The sequence below is a fragment of the Gymnogyps californianus genome, chromosome 6 (assembly GCF_018139145.2).
Source record: "Gymnogyps californianus isolate 813 chromosome 6, ASM1813914v2, whole genome shotgun sequence".
Lineage (NCBI taxonomy): Eukaryota > Metazoa > Chordata > Aves > Accipitriformes > Cathartidae > Gymnogyps > Gymnogyps californianus.
Genome location: NC_059476.1, coordinates 16,926,854 through 16,949,784, shown reverse-complemented (window position 1 = coordinate 16,949,784; position 22,931 = coordinate 16,926,854). Strand labels below are relative to the sequence as shown.

At 53.0% G+C, this 22,931-nt stretch overlaps 2 protein-coding genes across 2 annotated transcripts in view; both read left to right on the top strand.

Annotated features, from left to right (window-relative positions):
- ENTPD1 (ectonucleoside triphosphate diphosphohydrolase 1) overlaps positions 1 to 2,213 on the top strand; it is a 30,732-nt gene extending 28,519 nt beyond the window's left edge. The window contains exons 8-11 of the mRNA XM_050898752.1: positions 80 to 331; positions 1,387 to 1,506; positions 1,705 to 1,842; positions 1,998 to 2,213. Of these exons, the coding sequence (XP_050754709.1) occupies positions 80 to 331; positions 1,387 to 1,506; positions 1,705 to 1,842; positions 1,998 to 2,204 (717 nt within the window). The 3' untranslated portion in view covers positions 2,205 to 2,213. The remainder of the gene's footprint in view (positions 1 to 79; positions 332 to 1,386; positions 1,507 to 1,704; positions 1,843 to 1,997) is intronic.
- Positions 2,214 to 10,720: 8,507 nt separating this feature from the next.
- CPN1 (carboxypeptidase N subunit 1) lies at positions 10,721 to 22,819 on the top strand. The gene is made up of 9 exons (XM_050899246.1): positions 10,721 to 10,943; positions 14,010 to 14,206; positions 14,889 to 15,044; positions 15,529 to 15,711; positions 17,228 to 17,339; positions 18,067 to 18,206; positions 18,500 to 18,599; positions 20,547 to 20,665; positions 22,557 to 22,819. The coding sequence occupies exons 1-9, from the start codon at positions 10,721 to 10,723 to the stop codon at positions 22,686 to 22,688; spliced, it is 1,362 nt and encodes a 453-aa protein (XP_050755203.1). The 3' UTR covers positions 22,689 to 22,819.
- The last annotated feature ends 112 nt before the right edge of the window (positions 22,820 to 22,931 follow it).

The following is a 22,931-nucleotide window of genomic DNA, read 5'->3' as shown; positions in this document are numbered from 1 at the left end:
TCCTTGTGGCTTTTTCCCAGGGTGTTACTCTAGAGTGAAGTGTAACAGCTTGGGTTGATTTTACTTTCAGACCATGGAGAACAGCAGCCTCCTTGATCCATGCTTTCACCAGGGGTATCAGAGGACTATAAATATAAGTGACCTCTTCAAAAACCCTTGTACATCAGCCAAGAAAAAGCAATTCCCTTTCAGCCAGCTGTACATACAGGGAGAGGGGGATTACCAAAAGTGCCGAAGAAACATCCAGAAACTCTTTAACAAAACCAATTGTCCTTACTCCAGTTGCTCCTTCAATGGGATATACCTACCTCCATTACAAGGGGATTTTGGGGTAAGTCTTCACATTCTTGAACTCTCTATAACCCAGAATACCAGAAGAGCAGAAACTCAGAGTAATGCTAGAGTGTATTCTCCATGGCTGGGGCAGGAAATCATTTACAAAGATGGCTTTTTGGACCTGTAACTACAAAAGTAGTGCTGCACTTGCTGTGTAAGAGCTAACCCAGTAAATACTGCCCTACCAGTATTGCACTATTCCCATTCTAACCCATCTCCTGTAGGTATCTCCTTGGGGTGCTCCATTTACTGATTCATTTTTCAAGCAATCCTTCCTGATGGCCAGCACTAGAGGCAGGAGATCCTGCCGCAGGCCATGCATGATACACTGCTCCTGCACACCTTGTCTCATGAGGTCAATGGTGGTACCAGATCTGAAATTCATCCACAAGTGTGTGAGTGCTACTGAAACCGATCAGTCAGCTCAGCTGTCTGTTTCCCAGACATGATGAGACAGTGCACACTCTGAACACATCATGTGTGACACCACACTGAACATCAGTCCTAGAGCTGCAAGACTTCAGTGCCTGTGAGACTTTTTGGGGGAACTGTTAATACTCCCCTGCCCTGTTCATAAACTGCTCCCTACCTATCAGCTATTGGCCATGGTCAAAGACGGGTTTCTGGGCTTTGGATTATGTGCTGGGGCTGTGTACAGTCCTTTCAGACCATCGCCTCTGCTCTTTGTGGCAATATTGGCTACACACTCATCTCAGTTACCAAAATGGGATCACAGTTGTGATGGCAAGCAGCGTTCACCGTGTGCCACTCTGGCACCAGTGTGTAGAGGAGAGGGATTTACTAAAGTTCTTCAGGGTATTGTGGTCAGTGAAGTTCCTACCCCCACCTTCCTTTTGGGGTCCTTAGCTCTCATCAGCTCTGAGGGGTGTGTCTCAAAATGACATCGCTCTTGAAAATATACCTACTTTTGTGTGTGATGTTGCTTCTTATATTTCTCTATCTGTAAATAAAAACGTTTTCCTTTGTGGGATTTCTGCTGTCCTGCTCATGCTGAGGCCCAGTCAGGTTAAAATATTCTTTCTTCTTCAGGCCTTTTCTGCTTTCTACTTTGTGATGAACTTTTTGAACCTGACCAGTGAACAAAGCCCCGTTGCCCTGGACAAAGTGGCCAGCGCCATTGAGAGCTTCTGTGCCCGGCCTTGGCATGAGGTGAGCAGTGCTTGTGGCAGTGGGCTGGGGCTCCCAGTTGGCAAGAGCTGCTGATATTTTTCTGTAGGATAAATGGCTGGGGTCAACGTCCAAGGCAAGAGGGGGAAGAGCCCCCCAGCACCTGCAGTGGATGCTCAGGCGCAAGCTGGAGCAGCGGGAAGCTGTGTTTAACAGCCTGGTGACTTCCTCTTTCCCTAGGTGAAGACAGCGTATCACCAAATAAAAGAAAAGTATCTGAGTGAATATTGCTTCTCTGGAGTCTACATCCTCTCTCTCCTGGAAAATGGCTATGAATTCACTGAAAAGAACTGGCAAAGGATCCACTTCCTTGGAAAGGTGTGTTTTGTGGCGGGGAGGGCTCTACTCCAGCAGCTAATTGCAACTTCTGCTGCACAGCCCGGCCCTTTTTCCCCAGGGGTGCCACTGCCCCAGCAATGCAGCAAGCAGCACCTGCACCTCCCAGCACTGATTCTGCTCCTCTCCTGTTTCAGATCGGCAGCAGCGACGCAGGCTGGACCCTGGGCTACATGCTGAACCTGACCAACATGATCCCCGCAGAGGAGCCCGCTGCACCCCCTCTTTCCCACGGCAGCTATGTGGGGCTGATGGTGCTGTGCTCCCTCGTTCTGGTGTCCGTGCTCCTGTTTGCCTGGCTTCTCTTCCACAAGCCCAAGTGCCTGCAGAAGGGGATTGTTTAGGAAGAGCCTTGGGGGGAGAGGGGCCATGTCACCCTGGCCGCTCAGGGCTGGGAGACCCCAGCAGAGCAGGCTGTACTGCAGAGACCCTCTCGCCTCTCCCTGAAGCTACTGACTGTGTACAACAAGGGCATTTATTTCTTCTGACTCACACTTGCACTGACAGACATTGGGACATCAGGCTCACCACCTCTCTCTGCCAAGGACAGACAAGCGGGTGTCCCCTCCTTGAATGGGTCATACTTTCATTCAATGAAACTTTGCTGCTTGTTGGGTGTTGCCTTGTGCACAGCATTATAAAGAGAAAAGCAGCAGCAATCTTTGGGAGCCGGTGCTCCTGCAAGGGTAATCTCAGGGTCACACACCCCACTGAGCTCTTGGGAGCAATCACACACAAGGTGATCCTGCTCCTCCTCCTCCACTGAAGCCGTTCCCGAGAGCCGTTCCCCCAACCAGCACACCTCTGCTCGCCTCCCCACGCCCTGAGCCCTCACAGCCCTACAGCCAGGCATGGCCACCTGTACCCGGCTGGCCCCCAAAGGCTGGCCAGGCTCCCAAATGTCACTCTGGGAAAAGAAGGGATGAGGATGAAGAAACTGAGTGTGCTGGTGGTCATCAGCCCTTAGCTGGGCTCTGGTGGCTGGCTGCTCCTTTCGCAGGCAACAAGAAGCCTCTTTCCCACGTCTTCCTGATGTTGTTGCTGGACCAAAGCTGGCTCACTGTTACACTGAGCCATTCCAACGTTCCTAGGGTACATCAAGACACGAGTTCCCAGGCAGGCATTGCTGATTTTTGTAGGAACAGCTCATACTGGCCAAGGATCCTTGACCAGTAGCGAGTGCTTATGCCTACAGGGACTTTGGTGTGATCAGTGTGCCTACAGGTATACACCCACTAAAGCAATCCAGTGTCACTGTGCTGATCATACAGCAGCCTCTGATCTAGGGAAAATGTTTATTAGGTCATGTTCCTTTATAAATAGACAGCTGGCAGCAGTTAACCAGCATGAGCATGCACAGATTGAACCACTCTTTCCACCAGCAAAATCAGTGAAAATTTGCCTTTCCTTGCCTCATGGCTTACGCTTATCCCATGACCATAAGACCTAGGGCTTGTGAGTGCACATACTGCAGCCCATCTTCTAGCACACCACTGGGGCGATGCCACTGATCAGGTTTATGAATCGCTTTCTTCCATTTTCCATTCCTTGGTCCAAAAAAAAAAAAAGAGAGGTAAGTCAGAAATCCACTTTTATAAAAACACTTGGAAGCCGCTGGTGCCTGTCTACCTCCCATGAAATCTCGGAAATCTCTTCTCCTAATGACCTGTAAGTGCTGGAGGCCAAAAGAAAGCAGATATTTGGAGAGAAAGGCATGGCAAACACACACCTTCACCTGTTTCCCCAGGCAAAGCTGTAGAAGGCGCGAAGGGGATCAGGATGTGCAATCCCAATAAAGCCTTCTCCTTTAGGCAAGCACAGACACAGAGCTCAGGGGTTTCATGCTCTCCCAGCCTGTCCCTCTGCACAGTGCAGGCTGGAAAATGTCCCCCGGTTATTTCTACTTCATGCTTGGAAGTAAGAGCCGTAACATATTGAAGGACCTAAAGGTAAGGGAAAAATCTACCCTGTCTTGTGGTAAGATCTTTGGGCAGTTCGTTGTTCTTCCAAAAATCTGTGTCTTATTTTTGCTCTGAATTAGCTGGCTTCAGCTTCTGTTGGATCTTGTTCTGCCCATTTCAGAAAGACTGAGTAACTCTTTGCTATCAAAATCCCTTTTTCCTTGTTGGTGCTTGCAAGTCATTATTGTATCATATTAAATAGATTGATCTTCAATTTGTAAAATGTTCTGTGCTGACCTCACTTGTAGCTCTTGACTCCACTTTTTTGAAAATTTTTATATCTTTCTGAAATTTGGACACCAAAGTTTTCAGCAGTGAGTGGTAGTAAAGTCACTAATAGTGTATATAAAAGTAAAACCCTCTGGTTTTGATCTATACTCTAGGTTCCCCATTCGTATATCTCAGGGCCAGGTCTGCTCACTTAAGAGAAAGTTTTGGGGCTGTTTTGTCCAGTTGGACTATTCCAACTTGGCCTTTTTTTCCAGTCATTGCAGTCCAGAATGGCCGCTGTCTCACACCATACATCACTGTCTCTTAACATGAGCTGCTTTGCCTTCCACATGGCTCCACTGAAACACATACTATTCAAAGAATATTCCCCCAAGCAAGTGATCCAGATCAACCCACAAATGACACTTCCCGACAGTGTTTGTCCATTGACCAGTTTTTGTTTTATCTGCAAATACATTGAGATGTTGGAATTCATCTAGAGATGGAGTCTTTCTTCTGTTGTTTTCAGCAAAGATAGGTAGATGAGAGATTAACAGTAGTTTTTGGTCACGGCTGGAAGGCGTGCAGAAGGAGTGCGTGATCAGAGCTGCTTCAGCTCCCCAGTCAGCCCCACTTGCAACACGCCCCATCCTGTGCCACCTTCCTTGCACACGGAGTCTTCGTAGCAGAGCAGGCGCCCTGAAGAAGCTCCCCGCATGAACTGGTGCATCCTTCCTCCCCATGAACAGTGTGGAAACCTGCAGACTGGTAATTCCTCTCCTGAGACCTCCTCAGGGATCTGGCAGCTGCTTAGTTGTATCCGTGATGCCGGAATTGACAGATCCATTGGGACATTTCAGAAATTGATGCAGAAACTCCATGTGGAAGCCGGTGTTGAGAGAACGCCTGTGCCAGTCTGCTCTTCTGGTCCCTGCTAAGGGTTTATGCCAAAGGAAAAGGTCAAATACAGAACCTAGGAGAAGAGCTTTAGCAATGTTTTCTATCTTTACTGCAAGTCCCATAGTATTAATATTGTTAGCTCTTGATTCTGGAGTCAGGTGATCAGCTGGTATCTTCGCTTACTCCCTCCTGCCTTCCTTCTCTTGTTTTTTGGTTTGGGTTTTGGTTTTTTTAAAGCTGTAAATGTGACTTGAGTGCAACCTAAAGGCCCCAAACTAAGATAAATACAAAACATGTTACATTATTTTTAAACCTTATGACTTTGAGACCACATTTATGAGTCAATCTCTCCAGAACTAGAATTTCTAAAGTGACACCAAACGTGCCATTTAAAAATCACTTGAGCAGGCTGAGGCTTCAGGAATTGGTTGACTGAAGGCATCCTATCAGGGTGAGACCCTTGCATGTCACTGGCTGTACTTGAACCTTCCCAGAAAAGCATTTGATTTTTTCTCCCCATTTCTCCTGCTCTTGCAGGACTTTTATCCATGGAGGCTACTCAAAATCCTTGGTCAAAGAGTTCAAGTTTAATGAGCATTTATTTCTTTGCTTCTGTGCTGCATCTGACCCAGCTGTATTCAGCTCAAATGTGTGTTCCAGAGCCACCCAATGCATACATGAAGACCATTAACAATAGTGGGGGGAATTTCCAAATATGCCAGTAATAATAATGGTATCACTTCTCTTGTTAATGCAGTTGATCTGCCTCACTGATAATTATCTGTGCCTTATTTCTAATTTGATAGCTTCTGGCTTTAATTTCCAGCCACTGGCTCCTGTACAGTTTTGCTCTTCTGGGTTAAAGCATCTTTTAACACCACATGTTCTTGTCTTGCAAATATTTATTCACTGATCAGCTCTGCTGGGCTGCCAAGACTCCAGACCTTGGTCTCTCCCGTTTTGCCACAGGAAGCCCTGAGATGTGCTGCAGCAAGGTGGGATGAGTGTCTCTGGTTTGGGTTCAGATGTTGAGTGGTCTGTTTTTGGGAATGTTCCTTGCAGGGGGATTTGATAGCTTTGCAGGGTGTGGGAGCAGTCTGGTCTCTCTGGGACTGATGACTTCCACGAGCTCTCTCATGTTCACCCATGTGTCAGGTCTGAGGCAAAACTATCAGTGAGGCTGAGATTTTTGGGGGTCAGAAGAGAAAGCCTGGGTGCCTGCAGCACACTCACCTCTTGCAGAAAACAACCAGTCCCCACCACAGGCTCTAAGTACCCTTCGCTCTCGTCCCCAACACAGCTAGCTCTCCTCTGCGCACAGGCTACAGCTGATTCTTCTGGCCCAAAAGCAAAGCACAGTGGAGCCTCCACTTGGAAGAAAGCTCTCGGAAGTGGGGTCATCACCTCTGTGGTGAGAGGCTGATTTGCAATGTTGGTGCTGGCGGGTCTCCCCAGCTTCTCCAAGAGCAGCTCTTAGCTGGACACGTGCCCCCTCCTCATGCGTCCCAATTCTTCCCGTGCTCCGTGCCAGGCGGGGCATGCAGGCTCTGCGGGGCTGCCGGCTGCGTCACGGGGCTCAACAGCCTGTTCAGGAGGGGCTGGGGGGGACACACTGAGGACAACAGTCCCCGCCACCCAGGCCATGCGCTTTCTTTTTGTGGCTCAGCCGTGATGAAATGGATCTTTGTTTTGGTGCACGCACAAATCTCTGTATCTTTATCACAATAAAGACTTCTGAGCTGATGACAGAAAAGTTTTTGCACTGTTTTCCAGAAGATGGAAACTACCAATAGTGGAACGGAGCTTCTGGCACTACACGTGGAAAAGTCCCGAGATGGGATTTCCTCTCTTGCCACTTCCCTGCTGTTCTCCTGGGTCAGATCTGGAGTTCCCAGTGGATGGGCAGCATCCCCTCCCGGCAAGGAAAGGCACTGTGGTCCTTCCCAGGCCCTGGGCACCTCACACAGGTGGCCTCGCTCCTGGGAAGGCTGCTAGCAGCCAAACTCCATCTTTCCTTGCTTTAGCTTCACCCTGACCTCCCCAAAGCAGCTTGTTCTCCCCTGCCGCACACCAGACGGCTGCAGTCCTCCATCCTTGTTTTCCCTCTCCCTCCCCCAGGCAGCACCACTGGCATCGTGCTGGCACTGCAGCCCCCCCCAAAACAGGTGAAGGACAGGGACCTGTGCCCCTCATTTGCGGGGCCACGTGGCTGCGTGCCTCTGTGTGAAGCCACAGCTGTAGCTCCACCAAGGCAAACATGCTTGTCACGGTTCATCATTTTGCTTTCAGCACGCACTCTCCCCAATTTGCTCATTCTTATGGCTCTTAGCTTGAACTTTCCTCAAATTTTCCAATCTTCCCCTGGTAACAATATGGACAGAATTAAAACAAACACACCAGGTGGAGTCTTTCCACAGCCAGCTCCGGAGGGATCAGCTCCTTGCTGCTTGTGACCCTCAGCTGCGCAGCGATGCAGGGGATAGGGCTCGCATTCGCATTCCTCTCACTCTCGCCGCTGTGGCACAGTGCATTCCTGCTCACCCTCCTTCTCCCACTGCTTCAAGGTCTCTCCATCTTTGAACATCTGGGGGGGGGGTGGATGATCCATCCCAGATGTATTAGCCGCATTTTCCGAATTAAGTCTTTGTTTACTTCCTGCGCTGTTTCTAAGAGCTGATGTCTTATATTGTTTGTTTCTGCTTTCATCAGTGTTTTTTAACATGTCCAAACTTATTATTGGCTTAAAGCTTCATTAGCATGTTGTTGTCCTAGAATGTAGTAAGAGCCACGCTAGGTCAGATCAGACAGGCAGCGCATTGGTGCGCATCTCCAGCTGCACGGTGGGAGAAGATTTAGATGGACATTTAGGGAAAAGGCATGATCCTTCTCTTCTAGCAATCAGGGGCATAGGAAATTTGTGATCAAGCGATTGCTTCTGGATCTGCATAATTAATGGCTGTGGATGCCCCAGTTCTCTATTAATTCATCCTATCGCCTTTTGCACTCATTTAACTTTCAGCTTTGACGAGATAATTTAATTGTGCCTTGTGTGCAAAACTATTTCCTTTTGTTTGATTTAAACCTGCTGCCTGATAACAGGCTGTCTCCATCCCCAAGCTATGGATAACGCTGACTAATTCTCCAGACCTAGTAGTGCGTGAGATGCGTTCTCCGCCCACCCCAGATTTTGCTTATGGTTCCTTTTTAGGATCTAATGGTCTGGCATTTCTTTTTTTTCTGTTGTTTCTCACATCAGTGTTGCTTGTCTCCATAGGAAAGCGAGTGCTTTTCTCATGTGTCCCTTGGCAGCACTGCAGCTCCAACTCTGCCACTGCTGTCCCAGGCTACTGAAAACAGCCTGGGAAGGGAAAGGGAAGGGGGGAGACAGACCAAACATGGGGTTTGTGCTATTTTACTATAGCCCTGCCCAGCGCTCTCTGGCTGCCAAGTAACACTGGCTAGCGCTGGAAACCTGCCCACCTCTTTCACATTGCCTTGGTTGCTGAAAGCTGGGGAGAGAGCAGCTCCACGGGAACCCAGCAGCCCTGGGAGCGGCGACGTGAAGGAGGTGAGGGCATCTGCCACTGCTGCATGGGCCACCAGCTCCGCAAAATACCACCAGACGTGGCTTGCTGTGGAGATAAGAGCTCTCCTACCATACCCATGCTCGCCATACCCATGCTTGCCATGCCCTGCCGCAGCCTGAGCTACTTTTCCTTGGTTTCCTACAAGTGCTGGGAGAAGCTGGCACCTCCAGCACCGTTTCTTGTTGCCTGACTAAAGATGAGTGCAATGCCATTCCTGCTCCTGAATGTGTGTTGCTCTGAGACTAACTGATAAGTGGGGATGTGGTCAGATGGAGCTTAACTGGGTGAAGGTATTAATATGGTTACTGCTATCTTTACATATGTATAATATTCTTTCTTTTTCTGGTCATGTCTTCAAAAGATATTTGTTCAAAAACAGAACTTTTACACTTTTTTTTTTTTGGAAAGGGACCATAATTGAGAGTAGGGCACTGTGCAGATGGGGCAGAAGACCAAGAAGGTACAGAGACAAGGAGAGAAAGGACCACTATGGTGGGGCTGGGGCAGATGAAAGTTGGAAGTGGGAAAGTCTGAGTAAGCCAAGCCAGGAGCAGGCAAGCCATGTGCTTTGCTCACCAGCCTGCATTGTTTGCATTAGAGGCTATAAACAGGGGCTCCCTGGTTTTACCACTGGGAAATTGAGGCAGAAAGGCAGTCGGCAGCCCAAGCGGATGAGGAGGGCAGGTAGGAAAGCAGTGGTGCTGGGCAGCACTGGTAGAGGATGCTTTGCTGGGGGAAGAAGCAGCTAGAGCAACCCTTGACAGGGGGGTTAGAGCAATGCAGCATGGATCCACCTCAAGGTTGAAGGGAAGGCAGATGTTTAGCATGGTGCTGAGTATCCTGAGAAGCCCATTGCTGATGGCAGGAGGAGCTCCTTTCTAGTGTGGCCTGGGCAGAGCAGCATGGCACGCTCATGTTACCAAAGGGAGCCTTTCTCCTGGCATGTCCAGCCATGATGGTAAATCTTTCAGCTGTTTGTGCTCACATTTGGGCTCTGCGTCAGGGATGTCCAAAGAAAGATCTCTGTCAGAGCAGCTAAGCTGCTGGAGTTTTAGCCCCACAGGGTAAGGCTGCAAAGCAAGGCTGCCTCCCTCAGCTGCGCCCGTCCGTGAGCAGAGCACAGGGACCCTGAGGTGACTGCTGCCCACCGGGGCAAGGGTGTACGTGGCAGAGGGGTGGAGAGGAACCAGCTTCCCGCAAATCCAGAAACAGTCTGCAAGTCTTTATTAACAGACAGCAGGGCATTTTCATCTGCCTTTAGGCTGCTGAGCTCTCTTCTGCTGCCAGTGGCCCAGTGCCTGTTGGAACTCATTATCATGCCCACTCCCAGGGCACAGCAGGGCGATACCAGAGCTCTGAGCAGAGCTCTCCTGGCTGGTACCTGCTCAGCAGACAACTCCTGCATCAAACCCCGCGTTGCCCTGCCCTCCCCCTGCAACGTCCTAGCTCGGCTGTTTGGGTAGGCAGCTGTGGGGAGGGCGATGCGATCCCTCTCTCTGTTTATCCCGGGAGCAGCGGGACCGCCGGGTGAGCAGGGGCCGGGGCAGAGGGGCCGGCAGACCCGCAGAGCCTGCGGCGATGTCTCCCTCTGCTTCCCCAGGAGATGGGGCAGGAGAGCAGCCGCGGCTCCGAGCTAGCGGCCGGGCCCCGGGGGGGGGGGGGGGGGCGGCGGGAGCTGCCCGCGCCGGGCAGGCAGGGGCCGGGCAGGGCTGCGGGAGCCGTGCGGGCACCGGGGCCGCCCCGGCGCCATCCCCATCCCGCTCGGCTCTTGCCCCACGGAAGGGCTCGGCGACGGGCATCCCCCCCGCCCGCCGCCCCCCTCTCCTCTCCCCCGCCCCGCCGCTTGCCGTGCGCTTGGCAGCCCCGACGCCCTCCGCAGCCAGTTTTCCAGCCCTGCGCTTCTTCTGCAGTGACAGCCAGTGGCTGCGGGGGCCTGTTTACTGTCCGGTTAATAAGTGAGCTGGAGCGGGGGGAAACTTCTCCGACGGCGAAGAGCGGGCTCTCCGGCGGGCGGGCGGGCGGGGGGAGCATTCCTGCGCCGCGGGGCCCCGGCGCGCCCCGCTCCCGCCGCCCCCCGCCCGCAGGTGCAGGGGGCTGGCACTCGGAAACTGGAAAGAGCTGGTTGGAGTTTGCACTTTAAGCTCCCGGCTGAGAGGGAGCCGGGGGCTCGGAGCTGGTCTGGGCGCCCAGCGCCGCGGGAGGATGGCTCGGTGGCTGCGGTCCCTCGTGGGAGCCCTGCTCCTGCTCGAGGTGGCGGCCGCCCTCAGCTTTCTCCACCATCGCTACGAGGAGATGGTGCAGGCCCTGTTCCGCGTGCAGAGCCAGTGCCCCTACGTCACCCGCATCTACAGCATCGGCCGCAGCGTCGAGGGCCGACACCTCTACGTGCTGGAGTTCAGCGACTACCCGGGCATCCACGAGCCCCGTAAGTACAGGGGGACAGGGACGGTGGTTCGGAGAGGCCAGGCTTCGTTGCCACGCTCCCTGCCACGCGGCACTGTTGGGGTACGGCGTGGGGAATATCTCCTTTTCCAGGCAGGACTCCCAGCGATGCCCCGGTGTCAGGCGGTGCCGGCTCTGGCAGGGACCCCGCAGGCAGCCCAGGGATGTGCACGCAAAACCCACATGCATGCGCCGTGCTTGCGTGAGCTGCAGCGCGGCCCAGGCACGTACTTTGGACGGAGCTCTGATTTTTCACCACAAGCTAATGCGAGAACCCGGGAGAGTCCATCCCAGCACCCCACCTGCCCTGCCACCCTCTGCCTCCCAGAACAGCGTTGTGCAGACAAGGAGAGGCAGCACCCACCCTTTACCCTTTGCTGCTGGATAGTGGCAGGAGGGAAGAGTTCGGCCCTTCCTCCTCCAGACCCCAAAGCCAGGGGCGCAGCAAGCGAGGGACCCCGGCAGAGCGGGCACTGGGCTCCTGCAGCCCCGCAGGCTGTGCAGCCCCTGTGACAGGCTGGTCTCAGGGATCTCTACCTGCTGCCACGTGGCCCTGCGGAGCCTTGGCAGCAATGGCCCCTTGAGCTGCTGCCTGTGCAGCATGGAGACGCCGCGGAGCCAGACCTTGCTGGCAGCCAGGTGACCCTGGGGGGCTGAGGGGACCAGCCAGCTCTCCAGGCTGGAGGCGTGCACACAGGGCTCCCTCACTTCCCCGCCTTGTGCCCCTGGGCCACAGATGCAGACAGGGCTCTGCCTACTTTTTGCAGGATCTTTTGCCTTTTCAAATCCTGGCTGGTGTGGTTAAACGCAGGGGCTGACAAGTCCAGGCAGCCTCGTCACATGGAAAACTGCCAGCAGCGCTGCAGGGGTGAGTGGGGCCCGTACCTGTGCTCCCCTCAGCAGAGCAGCCCCCCCAAACCCCACAGCACCCCATGCCTGGCAGCAGCTTGCCCAAGGACACACTGCACTGGGGGCACACTGCTCCCCTCCTGCGGCCCAGAGTATCACCTTCAGGGGTGCCGGGATGGGAGGCTTCCCACCCTGACCACCTCCGCGCCAGCCCTGTTCGGTACAGGGAAACCTGCACGGCACTGAGGACACCTTGGGCACCTCCACAGCACATCAGGGGCTGATTCAAAGCAAGGACTGAGCAAAGGCACTGGCAGTGCACCACTGGATTTTAGACTTGCAGAACCACAGGAGAGCCGCTGGAAGGGCCATAGGAGGTGACCGAGATCTCCCCTGCCCCAGGCGGGCAGCATGGACCTGTGGCCCTGCTTGTAGCGTGGGCCACCCTCAGGCTGGCACTTTCAGCTTGTAGCATGAGGACTTTGGGAAACTGTGGATTCCCTTGAAGGCCACAGAAAGTAACTCCAAAAAGCAAGCCTAGAGTCAGTGGGCTTATGTGCAGTAATTAGGGCTTGTGTGTCCACGTGGATAATGTTTAGGGGTCTGCATATTGAAAAAGGCTGACAAGTCCTGCTGCAGACTCGAACAAAGCAGAGAAGGAGAATCCCTGCTGAGACTTTATTTTTTTAAATAAAGGCTGCACAGATCTCCAGGACATTTTTATAGTTTTTATAACTGGATTACCTAATTAAATTAGTTCTCATGTCCCTGAAATCTAACCAGGTCAAAACATGTTGCCCACCTGTGGTGTCCTGCACTGAGGCACAGCAATCAAAAGATATGGAAAAGCAAAATCTTTTGCCAAAATTAGAGGTTTTTTTAAAATCTATCTTCATCATGTCTGGATGCGGTGTTTCCTTCCTGCGCAGCAAAGGCACAGGGCATTTTGGAAGCAGCAGATGCCCGACATGGGGCTGCGGTGCCTTTTGCCCCAGGGATCCTGACGGACACCGTACGTGGCAGCAGGGCTGCATGCTGCCACTGCGAGTCTGATCGCTGCTGGTGGCTGGAAAACTCACGGTGCAACGGGAGTCTCAAGCTCTGGCCTCAAGCTCTGGCAAGCTGACATTTGTAACGACACCCTATTTTTTCCTGACTCTTTCGTGTGAAAGTCAGGCTCCCTTTTTAACTGAATTCCCCTGGTATCTCTCATCCTACCAGTGCTAACTCCAGCCTGCAATGGGACGTTTTATTTTCCCACAAGCAACTGCTTTAAAAGACCCTCTGGGAAAGCATAACCCATCCCCCACGTCTGCTACCTCTCCTTCAGCAAAGCAGCGAGTCCTGCTCCAGGCACTGTCTGCCTATGGTCTCTAAGTCTGTATTTTGAGACCTCATTTTAGAAAAGTCAGTGGCAAGAGACCTTTTTGCTCATACTGGAGCTGCCTGAGGGACAGTTTGATCCACATTCAACTCAGCTGCTGAGGGTTTCTCCAGGGTCTTGTCCCTGTCCCTTGAGGGTGAGGAAGCCCCTAAACCTTTTCCTTGGAGGCAGATAAAGGGGAGGGGGAGAGGAAACTGCTGCTGCATCCCACCAGCATGCGAGTCAGGGGCTGACAGCAGCAACCGGAGGCAACCGTGCCCTTCCAGTGAAAGAGCACGCCTCGCTCCAAGCCAGGGATTGATTTTATCCTGCAGAGTAATGAAAAGCTCCTCAAAGCACGCAGAACCAGGAATGTGCCATGCTGATGAGAGGCACTGAGAGCAAACTGCAAAGGGCAGAGGTGGGAGAAATGGCCTGTCCCCTCCACTGCCACCCACCACAGAGCTGGGAGGACCCAGCACCCCGGGGCTTGGGGCGGCAGCAATCCTGCCGGTGCTCCCTGGTGCCTCTGTGCTGCCTCTCCCCAGCCCAAGACCAAACCACCTGCAAATACATCCTCTTCTGTGCTCCAAAGGCAAGCAGCAACCCAGCGGAGAGCCTGAGCTGCTCCCAGGGATGCTGTGGCAAAATGGAGGGGAGCCCATATGAGAACCGTGCCACTCTCCCTCGCTGAGGTTTGCATTTTCCAAGGGAAAGGGCCGTTTCACACCATTTATTGGGGGACCCTTCGGCTTGCCTGGGCTCCCTGCAGTAGGAATTGGCTCTTCCCCCCTGTCCGAGCCCTGGCTGATGGTGTCACTCTCTTGCTCTCTCCAGTGGAGCCGGAGTTCAAGTATGTTGGGAACATGCATGGGAACGAGGTGCTGGGCCGTGAGCTGCTGCTGCAGCTCTCCGAGTTCCTGTGCGAGGAGTACCGCCGGGGCAACGAGCGGATCACCCACCTCATCCACGACACGCGCATCCACATCATGCCCTCCATGAACCCCGACGGGTACGAAGTGGCTGCCAAGCAGGTACCAGGCAGCGATCACCTCCTCCAGCCGGGTAGGGGCAGAAAGCCCTTCAAATCCCTGCGGGATCCCCTTCACCGCGGCTATGGGGAGGGGGCATCCTTCCTCTCCCTGCCCTGCCAAATTTGTCCCCCTCAACCGGTATCAATGCTTCTCACCTCCCGTGCCAAGGGCTCGTGCTGCGTGTCCTGCCACAGGTGGCCCTGGCAGATGATGGAGGAGGCCTCCTACACCTCTCTTACCCTCCCCAGAAGTTATTTGTCACAGGAGGGTCACTGCAAATCCCCTGCCCCGGGCTGGGGAAGTGGCAGCTGAATGCCGCTGTCATGAGCAGACAGGGACATGAGGGATGGGGCGGGGGGGAAGCCCTCTAGTCCCACCCCAAAACCTCACCCATTCCTTTGTACAGCTAGACCTCGGGGAGATACTTTATTCATGGCTCTTTCAGTTGAGGCAAATTGTTTATTTGGTTTGTGCCTTGCTCTGTCACCCTGGAAAGTGAAGATATTGTTATTGACTTTCCCTGTCAGTACCTGTCACCTTTAGTCTCCTGCCAGCAATAACACGTGTGTTGTGACTCAAAGGCACCGAAGCACCATTACGATGGCCTGTCCCTGCCGCCCTGCCACCCAGCCTGCCTGCGCCCACCCTGTACTCACCCCCATGATGCACCTTTGCCCCGCAGGGCCCAGACAGCAACGGGTACTTGACAGGGAGGAACAACGCCAACGGAGTGGACTTGAACCGCAACTTCCCTGACCTCAACACATTCATGTACTACAGTGGGGAAATCAGTGGGCCAAATCACCACATCCCACTGCCTGACAACTGGAAAAGCCAGGTACCGGTCTGGGATGCTGTGAGGGCTACAGCATCCCCTTAGCTCAGCATGCAAGCAAATATACTGTCCTTTGGCTTGCATGGTGCTTGTGTCCTTCTCCGTGCCTTCTGCATGCAGAGAAATGATGTAATCCTGTCCCGTATCACAGCTCGCACCTCTGCCAGGAGGAGAGGCTGGCACCATGGCCAGCTTGGGGAGAAGGTTGCAACGCACAGGGCAGAGGAGGTGGCACATGCTGGCTAATGCCTGTGGCCTCAGGTTTTGGGGCTGTGTTGGGAGAGCTGTAGCAGGGTACGCACGGGAGGAGCCTGCTCTGCGTATCAGGGCAGGCAGTGGAGAATGGAGGAAGCTGCAAGGGCTGAAGCAGGCACATTGCAGGGCAGGGTCTGACGTGACCGATCACACCGCAGCCTGGCGTGGAGCAGCAGCTGGCCCAGAGGTGGCTGAGCTCTTCTCCCTGTTCCTGTCCCTCTTCTCCTCACAGGTGGAGCCGGAGACGTTGGCTGTGATCCAGTGGATCAGCAGCTACAACTTTGTGCTCTCGGCCAATCTGCACGGTGGAGCGGTGGTGGCAAATTACCCCTATGACAAGTCTCAGGACCAGCGGTTCCGGAGCCACCGGCGCACGGTCAACACGCCTACCCCTGACGACAAGTTGTTTCAGAAGGTGAGCACGGCCTCAGCGGGCAAGGGCATTCCCACAGCCCTGGCAGGGTGCAGCATGTGAGAGCTGGCTGGGAGTCTCTGGTCACTGCCTCATGCAGGAGCTGAGCCAAGAAACGTGTTGGACGTAACCGCTAGCAGACTACGGCATTTCTGCCAGCCACTGGCTCGTAAGCCAGGTCAGGGCAGTCCCACCGTGAGCCGGTCCCACCACATGGACAGGCCAGTCTTAACCCTCGGGAGCCCCTTCCTCGTCTGTGCTGTGCTTGGGTTCCCCATAACCCCAGTACCACCAGTGTCTTCAGTACCACCTTGCTCTTCCAGAGCTGGAGCCTGCCCCCAGCTTTGCTGCACCATCGTAGCATGTATACAGGTTTTTTTCCTAGAGAGGTGGCAGGGTCTGGCTGGGGGTCTGCTGAGAGCAGGATAAGGGAGGCAGGTGCCTGGGTGTATAAGGAATACAACAAAAAGAGCATCAGGAGCATAGGCAAACATCAGGGAATGTATCGGTCCGTGCTGCTGATCCTGCTAGCGCTAGCTGAAGCCTGTGGTTTTTCTCCATTGTTAAAATGTCCCAGAAAACAGTGCCTTCAGTCACTGCTTCCATTAGGAAATACCCAGCACAAGAAGAAGCAAGTCTGCGTTAGAACAGTTAATGAGAAAAATAAGTCTGAGCTGGAGTTCAGCCTTCTCTGGAAGCAGAGGCTGTACAGGGGCTTGCCAGGACCCGCTGGGATCAGGGCTGCACTCAAACCCAGATGTAGAGAGGCTGCAGTCTGGGGCGTAGGCTAATGATACCCACATAGCCTCAGAAGTCAGAAATGTAGTGAAGTAACTGTTTTCCTGCTGACAGAACGAGATTACACCAGCATCTGAACCATAATACAAGGGTATAGAGTTTGCATTAGAAAATGCAAACACCGGTCTCTCTTAAACTGTGTCTTACGCAAAGGACAGGCTTTGGATGCAGTGGCCCAATTTTAGCCCTGCCTTCATGTCTAAAAATAAGCAGTAAACTTAATAAGGGCAATAAATAAGCGGTTGCTAGAATCAGAAGTTGCCCAAACTCTTTCCTAATCCAAATTCCCCTGATATATATGGTGTTTGCATCAGGACTGATACTGGTTAGTTTTCCTCGCATATCTTCTCCCCATTGGTGCCATTAGCTGGGGGGGGGCCAGCACCGATGGGGCTGGGTGCCCCTGCGTGGGCCCAGTGCCCTCCGCTCCCCCTCGTCTCAGTGGGAGCAGGGCAGAAGCCACCTGTGCCATCAGCAAGCCTCTAGCTTGCCAGATTTCTGCTCTTCTTCCTCCGCCTTCATCTGCCTACGTTTTGTAGAGGTCCTGGCCACCTCGTGTTGTATTTTACGGCAGTAAAATGCAGGAGCTGGCTCCTGTCTGACTTCCCTCCCATGCTCCCCAGCAAAGCCTGTGTGGGAGGGAGGATGTTTTGCCCAGAGCCGGGCAGGGTCCCCAGCCGCACAGTGCTGGAGCAGTGACCACCGGCTGCTCTCTGTCTAGCTGGCCAAGACCTACTCATACGCCCACAGCTGGATGCACCGTGGCTGGAACTGCGGGGACTACTTTGCTGATGGCATCACAAATGGGGCATCCTGGTACTCACTTAGCAAAGGTAAGGGCTGGGCAGGTAAGCACCACCCGCAGCAAGGTGTTGAGCTGAAGAGAGGTGAAGGGATAGACGAGAAACCTCAGGACAGGATGGGCTGGGGAAGGGCTGTGGCGAGAGCACTGTGCCCATTACTAGACACCATTCTGGTTTCTGCATCTCAGACCGGGAAATGGCTTGGGAAGACTGGAAGCGGCTTGGGAAAGAGCCACAGAAATAGCCGAGGTCTGCAGAGACCTGCTGTGTGCTGCTGGATGAAGGAAGCATTAATCTGTTAGTGTATTTGAAAATGCTATGGCATAACTCCATCAAGACCCAAAACTGTGACCAAAGGAAAGACATTTCTTGTAGCTGCTGGCTCCTGAAAAAACTGATTAAAAAAGGCACAATGAGGAAACTGAAAATCAGCAAATTAGGCTAGAAAAAAGATTGAAGAGGAACTGGAAAGACATATATGGCCCCTGCGGTACCCAACCTCCCTGAGCTTCTGAAGGCAGAGTGGTGAATGATTCAGCTGAAGGAAAGAGTCGGGCAGCCACAAGGGGAGGGGGCTGCATGGGGGGAGAACGCTCTAGTGGCGCTGTCATGGAGGGAGGAGGCTGCACCTGCAGAGCAAAGAGGGAGAGCAGGACAGTTCTGGTAGAAGATAGAAAGGGGCCAGGACACCTGGGACACGGGAGTGGGGAGGGAAGGGGGCCTTGCATTCCCCTGGCCACAGGCTCTTCTCTTCCAGGCATGCAGGACTTCAATTACCTCTATACCAACTGCTTTGAAATCACCCTGGAGCTGAGCTGCAATAAGTTCCCCCCCGAGGAGGACCTGGAGCGGCAGTGGATGGCCAACCGGGAGGCCCTTGTTGCTTTCATTGAAGAGGTAAGGGGGCAGTCCTGAGACCTACACCCTTCTCCTGCAGGTCCCCCTGGGCTCTGATGGTAGGGCACTAGGGGTGGAAGGGAGATGGTCATGGAGCTCGCTGGGTGCTCTAGTTGGTGGTCTTTGGGGAGGCTGTTGTGTCCTAGACTGGCTCTGCTGGGGAGAACCAGCAGAGCCAAGGGCATGGGGAAAAGTGGAGTTGTCCCCAGAGCTCTGCCCTCCTCCAGTGCTCGGCAATACCCTCTTGAGCAAAGGAGGGTCCTTGACCTAGCAGTCTGTCTCCCTCCCTGCAGATTCACCAGGGCATCAAAGGGATGGTGTCAGATGAGAACAACAACGGCATTGCAGGAGCAGTGATTTCTGTCCAGGGAATCAGCCATGACATCACCTCTGGTGGGTTGTCAGTCCCCTTGCATGCTGTCCCTTTTGGATACAGCCTCTTGGAGGCTATCTGGGTATGTGGGAGGAGGTTAGCAGGCAAGGCTATAATATGTGTGGCCAGCATGGTTTGCTTCCCAAAAACACTAGCTGTGAGATATGTGTCTGTGCATCGTGGACCAGGGAGGGCTTACGAAAGCTTAGGAAAGAAAGAGGTGAGAACTGGAATGAAAACCTTATTGTAAAGGACTTCAGAAAGTCAGCTCCTATTTTATCTGAGAGAGAGGAGAAAATACATTTGTATATAACCAAAGAGAAGATTGAGGGAATAATCTGCTCAAGCATCTAGGTATCTACACAGAGCTGAAAGAGCTGATAGCAAAGGACACAATGGCAGAACAAGATGAAAGACTGAAAGTTCAAGCCAGACAAATTTAGACTGAGAATGAAGTGCCACTTTAGCTTATCCAAGTTGTGGTGGTTTCTCCTTTGCTGGCTGATTTTAGCCTCCTTTTCATAAACACCCTTCTCCAACGGGACCAGACATTACAGACTGGCTGCAGAAAATAGCTGATATTCCAGCTCTTCAGAGGGCAGACTATGAAATCATCAAAACTCCTTCTGGCCGTAGGTCTGTGACTCAGTAACACTCTAATATTTGGCTCTTATTATGCCAACCTGCATAGAAAAGGGGAGCATGCAAGAGATCACAGAATCCCAGAAGCACTGGCTGCAAAGGGCCCTCTGGGGTCTCCTGTCCAACCTCCTGCTTGGAGCAGGATTGTCCCCGACGTTGGCTCTGATCGGCCATCGCTCCCTCCAGCCGATTCTCACTGACCCCCGAGGATGGAGATTTCCCAGCCTCTCTGCTGTCCTGTGCCAGGGCTGCACCACCTTTGAGATGAAGCTGTGCACCCTGATCCACCCTGAAGGTGCCATCTGTGGCCGCTGCCTGTCCTTGTATTGCCTGGCGCTGCTGAGAGGAGTTTGGCTCCATCACCTTTGTAGCTGCCCTTCAAGTAGCTGCCGGCTGTGAGCAGATCCCCCTCCGCCTCCTCCCAGCCAGGCTCAGCCCGCCGGCTCCCCCAGCTCTCCTTGTGGGGCCTGAGCTCTCCCTGTGGGTCAGTAGCTCTGGTTTTCCCACATCTCTCTTGATCTGAGGGCACCAAAACTGGACACGGTATCCAAGTGCAGCCTTCCTGGGACTGAACAGAGGGAGAAAATTATTCCCTTTGACCTGCCGGCCACCCTCCCTGTTTTCCCTTGGAAGCCCCTGACTCATGTGTGTCTCACTCGTACCACTTAGCCCCACCTAAGCCAAACTAACACAGGCTACCTGTAATGATTACTCAAATTTGCAATATCCATCCAGTTCCATAGATGGGAATATACTCTAATTGTCAAAGTCATCCATAATGTGCTGCTGCCTCACTGTTGGCTGTCACCTGTCCCTCACCACACCAGTACACAGTCCGTCAAATTGCTCCTGGGGCTTCTTTATGCAGGGAGAAACAGGGAGCAGCTGAGCTGATGAGCAATTAAAACCCTGCTGATAACCCAAACGTGGCAGAATTGTATCTGACAGGAATCAGAGATTGCGTTATGCATAAGGAGTCAGACTGGAGCTGTGATTGCCCTTAGATCTGCCATCATCTGACTGGCGAGCGCTCAGATTTGCAGCCTCCCTGCACAGGCACAGCCAACGCTGCTGTACTGTCCCCATTCATTTGGCGTTTACTTGCAGACTGACCTCTACTCCGTGGCACTGAGACATCACTTGCAGTCTATCGATGTGAATCTGGCCTTGCGGTAGCCAGCAGATTTGGAAGGAAGGCCAAAAATTGCCTGGGTTTTGAAGGCTACACGTCCTCAAGGAAGTACACTTGGCAAGACCTACTGGACTATCTTTTGCTCTGCTCCCTGTGCATCCTGAGTGCTTTCTCTTCCCACCTTGTGTTCCAGGTGATATGGGGGATTATTTCCGGCTGCTGCTGCCTGGCACTTACACTGTCACAGCCTCTGCAGAGGGGTACCAGCCCCAGACAGTGACAACAACAGTGGGCCCAGCTGCACCTTCATTGGTGAGTCAGGCTGCATAGTCATGAGGGTGTCTCAAAACATCTTCACCCCAGGGAGAAAGAAATGCAGCGGGGGATGTCTAGTGAGCAGTAGAGAAAGGAGGTGGGATGTAGAGCATTGCTAGTGGCTACAGGCTGTCTCCTTTGGCAGACGCAGGGCTCCCCGCAGCTCACAGAGAGGGACAGGGTGAAGGCAATGCCATGTGCCTCTCAGTTCCTTACTGAGGGCTCACAGCTGCACTGGGCTGCCGTGCCAGCTCCTGTGTCCCTCTGCCTCTTGGCCATGGGGAGAGCCCCTGGCTGGCTGTGGCTGCTGCTCTTTAGCTCTCCCTCCATCCTTCCCACTCTCCAGGACGTGATGATGTGGAGGCAGCATCTGTTCCCTGAGGCTCTGTTATCCCCCTGGCTCTGTGGGTTTCAGTGCTCTGCTGTCATCTGCATCCTGCCTGGGACCAAACACATTATCAGACTCGTAGCAAGAGGCTGAAGTCTGCATTTCTTTCTGCCAAGAGCACCCAAGACAGATGGGAACTGGGTGCCAACAAAGAACAGCCAACCACCTTTGGGAGATGAAGTGCTTTTGACACCAGTGTGGGCCCTACAGCGCCTTTCTGAGGGCAGGATGGACAACTAGAAATTGGTTATAAAAACAGTGGGTGGTGATTCCTGCCCCTGCTGTTGCCTTGTGAACATGGTGGGACTGCAGATGCAGCCTCCTCTAAGGACCGGCAAGGACCCCCGGCTGCAACATCCTGGCACATCATTTGCTTCACTGCATGTATGCTGGTCAGGCTCTGCCGTAAATACACTGCGGTGGTTCTCCCACCCTCCCTCTCTTCATCCCACCCCACCCAGCCTCTGAAATTCTTCCAGAGCTGCCCTTTTCTCAGGATTAGAAACCTTCTAATTTTCGTCCTAAATTTATTTATGGTCAGTTTATCCCTATTTGTTCTTATGCCAATGTCGTGTTTTAAATAGCTCCTCTTCTTCCCTGGTATTTATTCCCTGATGTATTTATAGGGAGCTGTCAAGCCCAGTCCTAGCCTTTGTTTTGCTAGGTTAAGCACCCAGCTCTTTGGCTTTCCTTTTTAAAACAGGTTTTCCTTTTACCATGTTACTGTAGAAGACTGATTTGTTCCCTGATGGTCTGATTTTTGCAGATCTCCCCTCACAGCAGCCCTCCTGTCCCCATTTCCCTCTGCCCCTGCAGCACCTCCCGTACCCACCGTTCACCCCATCCCTCCCCCAGGAAGCCCACACAGCCCCATTTCAGTTTCACCTTTCTGTATGGCCTTCCCATTCCCCGTTTATCTGATGCTGCATCCTGCAGGCTCCTTGTCCCCTTCTCCTTCTTGTACCTGCTTGCATGGCTGTAGTGGATGGAGGTTTCTTTCCTGGAATTTTTTTGCCTGGATCTGCGGAAGCACTGGTTGCTGAAAGACTGATTAAGCAGGATTCAGCTAACGAGATGCAATTGAAAAAGGACTGTCTGTCCTAAAGCATCCTCTGTATTAAATATTCACAGAGATGCAAAGCAATGCTATTTCTCTACTCTCTGGTGAGAAAAGATGAAGAAAGAGCATAGCTCAGTGCCTTGCCTTTCACAGCTCATCTTCTAAACCATCCTAGGACATCGCATTGCCACAGGAACAACTCTCTGCATAAGAAATGTAGCTGATTGTTGGTACAACATTTTCCACAGGAAAACAAAAATGTTTCCAGCTGATTTAAGAACTGAGTTCCCATTGTATCGTAACACTGGCTGAGGCCCCTTATTGTTTGTCTTGGCCCAAGAGTCGGCTTCGAAGGCTAGCAGCAGAGGCAGGTCCTGCAGACCCCTGAGCCAGCAGAGCACACACACGGTGTTACATGGTTATTTTTGTTCTTTCTCCAGGTGCATTTCCAGCTCAAACAAGATGTGGTGAGGAAGCCCCCAGAGCGTAAAGCCTCAGGCACACGCATGAACCACAAAGCCCTTCAGAAGAAGGTAGTGCCAAGAGCCACCCACCGGGGCACACAAAGATGAGGACAGCTCACTTGGCTGAGAGCTGGGGGAAGCTGTTTATACCAGGCCTGGCTGATGACTCCAGCCAGTGAACTTTCCAACAGTCCGGCATGAAACTAGCCCACATTATTAGGTTATTAAACGAGGAAGTATTTAATCCCTGAGCAAATCGTGAAGTCATTCACAGCAAAATGTGCCTGGGCTGTGGTTCCCCGGGCAGTGTGTCTGTAGCTGCCGAGCTCTTCTCCTGCACTCGCTCCATCT

Coding starts and splice junctions, on each gene's coding strand:
- CPN1 (XM_050899246.1), top strand. CDS start 10,721: ATGGCTCGGTGGCTGCGGTCCCTCGTGGGAGCCCTGCTCCTGCTCGAG. Junction 18,207..18,499: donor TTGTTGCTTTCATTGAAGAG/GTAAGGGGGCAG, acceptor CCCTCCCTGCAG/ATTCACCAGGGCATCAAAGG. Junction 18,600..20,546: donor CAGCCATGACATCACCTCTG/GTGGGTTGTCAG, acceptor CTTGTGTTCCAG/GTGATATGGGGGATTATTTC.